Source organism: Chelon labrosus, assembly GCF_963514085.1.
Source record: "Chelon labrosus genome assembly, chromosome: 23".
Classification (NCBI taxonomy): Eukaryota; Metazoa; Chordata; class Actinopteri; order Mugiliformes; family Mugilidae; genus Chelon; species Chelon labrosus.
The window spans coordinates 7,297,114-7,309,210 of record NC_140356.1 but is presented as its reverse complement, the minus strand read 5'-3'; the positions used below and the strand labels follow the sequence as shown (position 1 = coordinate 7,309,210).

General features: G+C 40.7%; 1 protein-coding gene across 1 annotated transcript in view; it reads right to left on the bottom strand.

Annotated features, from left to right (window-relative positions):
- Positions 1-7,042, bottom strand: part of LOC311508465 (kinesin-like protein KIF21A) — a 40,923-nt gene extending 33,881 nt beyond the window's left edge. The window contains exon 1 of the mRNA XM_084573228.1: positions 6,607-7,042. Within this exon, the coding sequence (XP_084429354.1) occupies positions 6,607-6,650 (44 nt within the window). The 5' untranslated portion in view covers positions 6,651-7,042. The remainder of the gene's footprint in view (positions 1-6,606) is intronic.
- Between the last annotated feature and the right edge of the window lie 5,055 nt (positions 7,043-12,097).

Below are 12,097 nucleotides of genomic sequence, written 5' to 3'. Positions count from 1 at the left end.
AAAATCCAATCATAAGACTAAACAGAGTAAAAACTTGTAGTATGGATCACAATGGAGGACTTCCGCAGTCAAATTGACAATCAAGTGGCAGAGCACACGGGCTAACGCTACCTTGGAATGGAACTCGTAAACTTGTTTATGTTCATGTTTATGACCATTGACTGTATAGATTACGACATGGTAAGCTGTACATAGGAAACGCTAGTTGTTAAAGTGGTAACATCAGCCATAAGTCGCGATAACAGCGCTACTAGACTAACAGTTGCCGTCTAGATGAAACTGAGGCTAACAGTTTAGCAAGCTAACGAGTGGTTTAATGCGTGTAAACCTAATGTCAGAAACACAAAGCCATAATGACAAGGCAAGACTTTGTAATTACAAGATATTAACTCACCATCTCAAACTGTCAGCAAACGCATCACTACCCGTGAACTCTGACCTTTAAATTTCCATTTTTGAGGATGTGAAAACCACAAGGAGGTCCATTCATACATACTGATTGTTCTAGAGAACACAGTAAACACAAACCTAGTTGATGGAAGCATACGTACACCTAGAAGGAAAGGGTCACGAGACTCAGGTGAAAATAATCAGAAATCATTTTGGCGGGAAAAAGCAGGAAGTAAAAATAACCCTGACAACAAGGTGAGCAGTCCTTTCAAAGTAAAACACGAACTAAACAACATAAAGTATAACAAAACAGGATAAAATAACTGAAAAGGCCCACAACCGAAAAATAATGCCGTACTCAGCTTTTTTAAAAAACATTTTTTGCATCAGTGTGAGGAAGGAATGTCTAGATTTATCATTCATTCATTCATCTTCTGTAACCGCTTGTTCCTGTGTAGGGTCGCAGGGGGTGCTGAAGCCCATCCCAGCTGTCATCGGGCGATAGGCGGGGTACACCCTGGACAGGTCGCCAGTCCATCGCAGGGCTAACACAGAGAGACAAACAACCATCCACGGCCAATTTAGAATCACCAATTAACCTAACCAGCATGTCTTTGGATGGTGGGAGGAAGCCGGAGTACCCGGAGAGAACCGGGACCTTCTTGCTGTGAGGCATCAGTGCTAACCACCTCGCCACTGTGCCGCCCTAGATTTACCATATTTTCCCAAAATGTTGTCAAATGTGGTATAATTATATTTTATATTTAAAATACCACACACTTTTATTACAAATGTTACAAATCTGCTTATCTGCCCCAGCCAATACCGTGTACTATGGTGCACATCTTCTTCAATCATTTAAATGGAGATTTAAAAAATAACATTGGAGTCTTCCATTTTTAAAAACACTCGCTGTAATCCATCTAATGAAAGAGCAAAAGCAATCTGCTGTGAATTCAAAAGTAAGTCCGAAACCTGAATCCTTGCTGCCAGCTAATTCCGGCTGTAAGCCTTGAATTATTAAAGCTGCACTTCAAGGATAATGACAAAGATCACTTGACTGACTCCTTCAGGCAAAGTCTGCGACATGACTTACTCATCGGATAAATCGTTAACTTCTTGTGTTGCTTTTTCATCCAGTGGAGGTCAAGAAAGACATACACTATATTACCAAAAGTATTCGCTCACCCATTCAAATGATCAGAATCAGGTGTTCTAATCACTTGGCCTGGCCCCAGGTGTATAAATTCAAGCACTCAGGCATGCAGACTGTGAAACAAGACATTTGTGAAAGAATGGGCCGCTCTCAGGAGCTCAGTGAATTCCAGCGTGGAACTGTCATAGGATGCCACTTGTGCAACAAATCCAGTCGTGAAATTTCCTCGCTCCTAAATATTCCACAGTCAACTGTCAGCTCTATTATAACAAAATGGAAGCGTTTGGGAAAAACAGCAACTCAGCCACGAAGTGGTAGGCCACGTAAAGTGACGGAGAGGGGTCAGCGGATGCTGAAGCGCATAGTGCAAAGAGGTCGCCGACTTTCTGCACAGTCAATTGCTACAGAGCTACAAACTTCATGTGACCTTCAGATTAGCCCAAGTACAGTACGCAGAGAGCTTCATGGAATGGGTTTCCATGGCCGAGCAGCTGCAGCCAAGCCACACATCACCAAGTGCAATGCAAGGCGTCGGATGCAATGGTGTAAAGCACGCCGCCACTGGCCTCTAGAGCAGTGGAGACGCGTTCTCTGGAGTGATGAATCACGCTTTTCCATCTGGCAATCTGATGGACGAGTCTGGGTTTGGAGGTTGCCAGGAGAACGGTACATTTCAGATTGCATTGTGCCAACTGTGAAATTTGGTGGAGGAGGAATTATGGTATGGGGTTGTTTTTCAGGAGCTGGGCTTGGCCCCTTAGTTCCAGTGAAAGGAACATTGAATGCTTCAGGATACCAAAACATTTTGGACAATTCCATGCTCCCAACCTTGTGGGAACAGTTTGGAGCGGGCCCCTTCCTCTTCCAACATGACTGTGCACCAGTGCACAAAGCAAGGTCCATAAAGACGTGGATGACAGAGTCTGGTGTGGATGAACTTGACTGGCCTGCACAGAGTCCTGACCTGAACCCGATAGAACACCTTTGGGATGAATTAGAGCGGAGACTGAGAGCCAGGCCTTCTCGACCAACATCAGTGTGTGACCTCACCAATGCGCTTTTGGAAGAATGGTCAAAAATTCCTATAAACACTCTCCTCAACCTTGTGGACAGTCTTCCCAGAAGAGTTGAAGCTTTAATAGCTGCAAAAGGTGGACCGACATCATATTGAATTCTATGAGTTAGGAATGGGATGGCACTTCAGTTCATAGAATGAGTAAAGGCAGGTGAGCGAATACTTTTGGTAATATAGTGTATGAGTGGCTGTGTGGAAACGCACACACACAAATGGGATGTTACATAAGAAAAGAGATCTGGAACAAACAGACGCATTTGCACGAGGGACAACCCAGCAGAGTGTTTGCTGAATCAATGTACTGCTGAAGTGGCCCATCTGAGTGCTGTCAGGTATGGAAAACATCATCGTGACTACAGATGACAGCACAGCAAACATATCAAAGAGGGGAGTTCTCTTTCAAAGAGCAAATAGGGTTTTACGTTACATCGTGTTTCCAGTAATAAATCAGAAAGGCACAAAAATTTCCTGCAATGCCTTCTCTCTGTTCAGGCTCCAGACTTGTTAAGAGAGTTGATAGAGGAGCATTTCATCACTGTGGACCTGATGGGATGGGGGATTAGGAGCCTGCTAACAGACAGCATTAGCCTCGCAGGCTGAGGCAGGTACTGGCTGGCAACCTGGTTGCTGATTACTGAAAAAACCCCCACACACACACACACACACACACACAAGGCTAACTAAATTATTACAAAGCTGACAGAAAGAAACTCTAAAAATCATACCTCTCCAAAATAATTAGACTGTTGCCACGGAGATTAATCAAGCAGAAAACACCAAGATAGAGCTGTGGTTACAAGTACAAAGGCATAAGGTGGGAGATTTAAAGGTAAATGAAAAGGTGTGACTAACAGAGATTATCAGTGAAAATAAATCCTATTATCAGTTAATGGTGACATGTTTTCTTAAGGTTTCATCTCCGTCAGCAAAAAACTCTACAACACCTTGAGAAAAATATAGCATTTCTGTCTCATCCTCATGATTTTACAGTTAGTGATGAGACACAAAGATGAGAATAATATTATTACTAAGGAAAGCTTTAGACTGTGGGAATGAATCCAGCTGTTATTGCTGTTGTTCAATATGAAATGAATTAAAGATGCATTAACTAATTGTTTTGGCTACTTGTGGGCAAATAAAACTAGGAAACAATACCACAACGATGCATTGAAAGAAGATAAAATGCTTCATGAAACTGAAGAAACTGCATTGTCAGGTGATAATTCATTGTGGAAATCAATACAGCTGCTGTCAGATATCAAATTATTTCTTCTCACGATCATACTACTACTATAGAAAATTATATAATCTATTCGTTTTACGTTAAAGCTGCATTAACTGGTGATTCTGCTTGTCCTTGTGAGCAGAACCAAAAACTGCATGCATATATACACATACTCAGTATCCTCTCATGTAGTTTATGCTAACATGTTAGCACTAACACTAGCTAGTTAGTAGACTTTAGTGTAAATAGAAAAGTGGATTTAGAGTTCAATCAAAGCCACGTGTCTGCCCTCACTCCCTCAGTTCTCGTTTTGGTCTCCACCAACCTCCTAGCAACAATTTCCGCTACTAGTTAAATGCTCCACTGTGTTATCTAGCTGGTTAGCTGCTAACGTTCTCGGCCTGCTGTTTGCTGCCGGACAGGTCGAGTTTATTGGAGTATATTTACTGACACTGTCTTCTGTGCTAGGACACAATGCTAACAGGAGAAACTAGAGTGAATAAAACTTAAAGGCTGAGGGAAATTAAACCAAAACAATGAGCTCAAAGATGCTAAAATGCTTTGTGAAGCTGAAGAAACTGCATTGTCAGGGGATGTTGGAATTAATACAACTGCTGCTAAAATCAACTCCTTGTTTTAAATAGTATAATACTAATATAGACAATTATAGAATCTATAAGTTTTAAGTTAAAACTGCACTAACTGATTGTGCTACTTGAGGGCCGAGCTAAAAACTGTATATATATCATTACTCAGTATCATCTCATAATGTGCATGTTAAAACACCCACTAGCTAGTTCGATGTAAAGTAGACTTCAGTAAATAGAAAAGTGGATTTAGAGTTAATTTAAAGCCAAGTGTCTGTCCTCTTGATGTAGTTCGGTTCATTGTTCATTCTAGCTAGCTGGCTGCTAATATTGTCGACCTGCAGTTTGTTGCATGACAAGCAGGGTTTCCTGAGAATATTTACTGAAAGCAACTGCCTGCTGCACAAGGATACAATGCAAACACAAAAAGTTAAGATGAATAAAACTTAAAAGCAGAGGGGAATAAAACCAAAACAATGAGCTGAAAGATGCTAAAATGCTTCATAAAGCTGAGGAAGCTACATTGTCAGGGGGATAATTCACTGTGGGTTTGCCACAACAAACAACACCTTTCAGACTGCACACAGTCAACAAATCCTTTGTTTACACGTATAACAATATTGGTTAGCGCAGCTTTAAGTTCAAAGTTGGATTTCATTGTTATATCCTTTCTTTCTCCTAAATAGTTGTTTTTTTTATGACATAAAAAAGGACCACTCCTGCCTTCATCCTTGCCACTTCCAAGAGTCCTGTATGGTTCACAATGCAAGCCATTACTATGACTATTATTTTATTATTTCCACCTTTATAGGCTTTAAACTGTACATTTAATCAAATAATGCACATTTAACTTTGTATTTAGGACAGCTGCCACGTTTGACACAGGAAAACGAATGCACTATGTCAGCTTATAGGTGAGGTCAGGGTGACAGGAAGTGGATGATCTCGTGAGTGTGCAGAAGAAAGAGAGATTAGTGACAAAGCATTTTTCAGGTGACCCAAGGGCACAAGTGAGAGAAAGAAAAGTCAAACAAATCAATGAACGACCTCATAAAGGAAAAAATAAATCCATGAATAGGCGATTTGCCTATTAGCCTGACCACCAACAAAGAAACCCAACCAACAATAGAAGCGCTCTCCAAATAATACATGAAGCTTTCTAAAGAGTACACGAGCAGGTAAGAGACGCACACTACTCAGACATGTGTAATCTCACAATATGAATGTGATCCAGTTAATAAGACCACTGAGGACTCCTTGACTGGATATGCTGGGAGATTATTTATTATCTATGAAGTAGAGAGACGGGCTCGTAAACTGAGTTGGCTCAGTAAACAGAGTTCTGGGTCAAAGTCTGAATGCACAATAACAAGCAAGGCGGTGAGACGGGGCAGAGGAGAAACATGAGAGGGGAACGAGCTTTTGTCCTCTCCCTTCCACTGAGCTCGCATGACATTTCAGGTCGTCCTTTCAATACAAACGCTCATTTACAGACGAGCACTTTCAGCTGCCGCCCTATCATGGCATTCTATTGAGCTCTTTATTGATTTGTTATGTGGTATACAGCTTTTTTGACAGTGGCTATCGCAGCTTGTCTGTGTGTGACAGCACGGACCGGCCTCTGGGACAAGGGTCAGATCAGCAAATGCATGCTCCCTGAAGCTTAGTAGGTACAAATGTCTGAAAACAAGGGGATCAATGTGTCAGACTGAAAAACAAAGAGGACATCTGCCTTCATAATTATAACAACATCCTTTGTGAGTTGTTCAGGAGGCAGCCGGTAAGAGAAGAGTAAGCTTTTCCTTGTCCTAATCCCTTAGCACCTAGATCTTCATTCATAAATCCACTACCAAGCACCTACGTGCAGAGCAGGTATTAACAAAAGAAGCTCATGTAATCGGGAGCCACTGGTCTATGTCTGCCGAGTAAATCAGGCAATAATCATTTCACTGCAGCTCCAGCATGAGTACAGAGACAAAATATCTTCAAAATAAAGAAGGAGGGGGTTTTGGTCTGGAAGGATTTGAGGATACAAAAGAGTGGAGGCACTGAAATAGTCTGTCTGTTTACACTGATGGGTGCTGAGGTGGGGATAAAAGCATGTGCATGGGGCCGGCAGGTGTGACACAGGAGCATCTTTGCAGAGGAGGGTCCTCCGCTGCTGCATCCTTACCTCAGGGCGACGCGCACCGAGCTCTCATCCGGCGAGCTGGTCATGTTGTCAGCGGAGGCTCGGTCCAATGTGTCCGCTTAAAAATAGCCCGATTTCCCTTTCTCTTTATCCGCTTAGAAGACGAGAAAGAGAGAGCCTCCCCACACCTCTCACTAAAGCGCTTCTATCCTGAGCTCCCACCGCCGCCGCTCTCGCCTCCTCGTCGCCCTCCTGGAAACGAGACGCACATTTATTTATTTCAGCAAAGCAGCTGAACATGAACGTGGATTTAATTGTTTCCCATTGCCGCAGAAAATGTGCTTCGGGATCAGGAGGCGGTCACCTCTCCAGAGGCATTGTCACAGCCTCCTGTCCGGGTGGAGTGCGGCGTGTGTGTGGAAGAGCCAGGATCCGCTTGACGTGTGATTGCCCCAAGACGGAGGACGTAACCAAACTCCTCCTCCCGAGCTCTACCAATCCAGAACACGGTACGGCCTCTAATAATAATAATAATAATAATAATAATAATTATAATAATAATCTGTAGAGTTACCATGTCTAATTTAGGTTAGAAAATATCACCAAATAGGATGGAAGACTCAATAACAATATAAAATATATAATAACCTGGATTAAGAATGGCCAAACTAAGGGTGCAAAATGCTACATTTCAAACATTTAAAGGTGCAAATAAACTAAACACAAAATAAGCCAAACGTTGATTAGAATGGATTCACAAGTTAAACACAATGTACTCATAAAATATAAATCCTGGATGCTTGGCTATGCTGCCATCTAGCGGTCTATTTATATCACTGCACACCTGAAATGTAATAAATGTAATTACAGCTGATAGCCAGCAGATGTCGTCTTACGCTCTGTTTCTGCTGCGTTTTTGCTCTTGGCTAGCTGCTCCTGTATGGAGGAACGAAAACGTCTTAAATAAATTCAAAAATGGGGATTAATACAAACAAACTAGAACTGAAATTTCAATTGATATAACATTTGATAAATGAGATAATAATAAATTAGATTTTTAATATATTTTAGAGGTTTATATAGTCATATCAATAAATTAAGTTATTTATTAGTGTATTATTTCTGCATTGCCTTCCCTTTGTATTTTCCCCATATTTATTTTCCCAAACGTTTTTACATCCCTTTATGCATTTCTGCTTTATTATGACATTGTTATGGGGTCATCTTATTGGCTGGTCAGTCAGGCTCACAACAAAAATGGCCACCCTCAGTGAAAAGATTATTTATACTATTTATTTATTTTATTTTATTTATGACCTTTTTGAGCGACCATAACTCCTGGATCTGTCTCGCCACTGTCCACAGTTGTTCCACCATCTATGACTGTTTTCAGCCACATCATCAATGTGTAGCACTGGGAGTATGGCAACAGTTATTATAGATAATTAATTATATCATATTTATTTATCTTTAGGTTTATATTTATATCACACATTTAAACACAGATGGTTTCCCTACATACTGTAAATCCAATGTTAGAATTACCCTTAAAAATATCTAGAAACAATGTCTAGAAGCTGATGTGTTTCATGTGTAGACCTGGTAGAGTAGAATAGAATAGAATAGAATAGAATAGAATAAAACTTTATTGTCCACCGAGGTGGAAATTTGGCTTCGGCTCACCAACACAAAGAACAATACTAAAATGCCAAAGTTGACAAATACAGACAAACAACATCACATTGACATAATAATAAATACAATAAAACAGTAGATGGCAGTTCAAGTCACTACATGTGGATTGGTCACTTGGTTGTGTTAAGAATGCCGATGGCATTAGGGATAAAAGACTTTTTAAAAACCCCCTTGGCCAGAGGGGCTCTATAGCGCCTCCCGGATTTCAAAAGTTCGAACTGATTAAAAAGAGGGTGGGAGCTATCTGCCAGGATTCGCTCAGCTTTCCTCCCCGTCCTCTCAGTGTAGATGTGGGTCAAAGACTTTTGGGGTTTTCCCACAATTTTGCTTGCAATTGCCACAATCCTGTTTAGCTTATTCTTGCACTTACTGCTTAAGTGTCCCAACCAAGCAGAGAGATGAAATGTAAGTACACTCTCTATGTGTGCAGTATATACAAGTTCCAGAATTACTGGACTGACCCCAAGACAGCTCAGTCTTCTAAGAAGGTGAAGCCGCTGTGAACATTTCTTAAAAACAAAGTCTGTGTTTTCCGAGAAGGTAATCTGGCAATCCAGAACTGTGCCAAGGTATTTAAAAGTTTCCACAGTTTCAACAAGTTGTCCATCAAGTGAAACTGGCACTACTGTCAGATCTTTTTTCGTGCAGACAACCAACTCCTTTGTTTTAGAAACATTGATTTCCAGCTTGCTATCTATGCACCATGCTTCAAAAGCCTTAATGTGAGCAAAATAGGATATCTCACCAGAAGTGTCCGTTTTCAGTAACAAGCCCACTAAGGCCATGTCATCTGCATATTTAATCAGCTTGTAGTTATGATCATTAAGTGCAAATTCATTTGTAAATAGGGAGAAAAGCAAAGGTGAAAGAACACTACCTTGTGGGCAGCCTGTGCTTATGACAGCCTCTCCTGAAAGAGTATCATTAACACACACCCTTTGAGGGCGACAGGAGAGAAAGTCTCTGATCCAAAGAATCAGGCCCTTATCGACATTTAGATCGACGAGCCTTTTCAGAAGGATATGCACCTTCATAGAGTTAAAAGCTGCACTAAAATCTACGAACAAAACCCTTGCATATCCTTTAGGAATTGTAAGCTGCTTTGAGACTGAATCTAACAGAGTCAGGACAGCATCATCCGTACCTCTATTGCTTTTGTAAGCAAACTGGAGTGGATCTAAAAGCATCAACGGTGATGACTGTTGGTGATCCTGAGGGAAGGTTTTTACAGATCCTGTCACATTCAGGCTTGTCATCCTCAGTATCAAATCTACAGAAGAACCGATTCAATTCATCAACAAAACCTTGACTGTTGTTCAAAGAATTATCTCCTCTTTTACTTGTTTTGCCCATTAAGGTGTTTAGACCCTCCCAGGCTTGTTTTAAGTTGCCGTTGAAAAATTTGCACTCTATTTTCTTCCTATATTCAATTTTTGCCTTTAATATATTCCCTCTCAATTGTCTCCTTTTGTCCTGCATTAATTCCATGTTGCCAGAACAGAAAGCAGCTTTCTTCTCATTAAGACAGGTTTTCAGTTCTTTAGAGACCCAGGATTTATTATTTGGGAATATCTTCACAGTCTTTGTTTCAGACACGTGGTCCTCACAAAACTTAATATATGATGTGATAGTGTCTGTGAGTTCGTCTCCATCCTGATAGTGTCTGTGAGTTCGTCTCTAGGCCTAAGCTTCCCACAGCGAAGCGCTGGTGATGACCTTTTGCTTGCTGAGACAGGTTTATTTTAATGTCAGCACCACAAAGCTTCTGTTTGTGATAACAGGATCACACTAAAAAAACAAGTCAGCCACCTACACGTGCAACAGAACATGGCATTAATTTATCCATGGTTAATCCACACACCTTTATTAGCAAAAGTATGGCAAATGAGAAACACGACATGACTCATTTTTCCGAGGTCGCACTGTATTGTTTTATTTACAAGAAAATACATCTTCATCTTTCAACATAAAGTGACCTTAGCGTGTGATTATTGAACAGATGTCTTTTCGGTCGATGTACCTCTCTTGATGTTAAAGAATAACACAGATTCCTACAAGTACGCAAGAAGATCCCCGTAAAAGAAGTCTGAGCTACTGTTACAGGAATTCAAAATATAGTCCAAACTGTAGTAATCCCTGGCTTTAAGGGGGAATCAATGCATGCTGGGCCGTGGTACAAGACAGCCAAATCAATATCTCCAAAAAAGCAGATGCCAAATCACTCATTCTTTCATTTATGTCATAAATATTGATTTAAATATCTGATACCACAGGAGTAATGTGAGATTTCTAGCTGATGAGCATTTTCCTTTCCCGTAAATCCCAGTTCACACACCACATGTACGGCAAACCTACACCACACTGTGGCTCTAGAAAAATAACATGCACTATGAACAGAAATGATTTAAAAAACTAAAAACCCAACAATGTATGAACCTTAGGATGTGTTTTCATCGTACATGATGGATACATTCAACCTCTTAATTACAGCTAGGATGATTGAATGAGAAAGTTTCAGTATCAAAGTTTTGTTAGTAAGGATGTTATTACAGTATCGGGGTCGTAGAAGCCACTGCGCAGGCCTGACTTCAGTGTTTTCTATGCGGTGATAAAAACTGATGAGACCCCTTTTTTTAAAAAAAAAAAAAGCCAAAGAGTCGATGTAGAAATAATTTCCCCCAGGATTAATCTCTATCAAAGAGAATACAGAGAAGGTGAAGGGAAGGAACAAGAGCTTGGTGCCAGAAGCTTTCTGGTTTCAGTTTGTCGTATCAGTTGTATTGACCAATAGCAGCGGAGTGGGCTTTGGTTGCATGCAGGCAAACAGTTCATATCGACAGGCAAAATAGGCAGAACGCACCGTCATACCCTGTCGGCAATCAGCAATCAAACTAACATGTTGCGTTTGTCAAGAAAATGCCATAAACAACGTTGCTGTAGTGGTTTTAAAATGTTAACTGTGTGTAAACTGTCTGGTTCAACTCCATCTCCATTCTCACTATTCTTAGGTTGCTAGTCTGACTCTGCACAGAACAGGAAGTCTTGGCTCTGTTATCCAAATATCTACTGGCTACTACGGAAACCCCCAAACGTTGGCCCCCAGAGATCACGAGATTATAGCTGATGGGTTCTCAGATTGACCCAGGACTAACACCAGCTAGGACAGATGCATGGTTAACGCTGCATTCAATATACATCATAAGTGGGATATTGAAACACATATTGGACCACTGTTGAATGGACCATTCAATGTAGTAGTCATGAACAACCCATGGCTGCTTCCCAGTTGGCTTTATTGCTTTACTATAATGAGCAAGCAATTAACAAAAGAAATATAAGATTGTTTGTTTGGAAATTCTGAATTCCCAGTTGCCCCTTAATGCAGCATGAGTGCAGATTCACAGTGGTATATTTGACAGAAACTGAAAAAAGTCAGGAAATATTAAAAGCCTGTTATAACTATTTAAGGACGCTTGGGGGCAGCAGAAACAACACTGATAGATGAGCACCTTTTTAGTTGTTACAGCTGCAGCGTGGTTTCAAATGTCCAAATATCCACTGATACATAGGCCAATATTTAATTCCCACTTCTTTCTTCATATGTACTAGTCCTTACACCATCGATGGGTAACGTCACTCAACAGAGAACAATTAACAGTATAGGTGTAGCCTTTGTTACGCTCAGTTTAGTAGTCTGATTAGAGGATAGAGAAGCCCAAACCAGCTAAAAACCAAAAGCATATTGACAAACCTACACGACTTTGACAGATAAAAAATAACTAATCTGAAGCACAGTCACATTAACAGGGCATCTCATCATTTCTTATCACATCGTAGC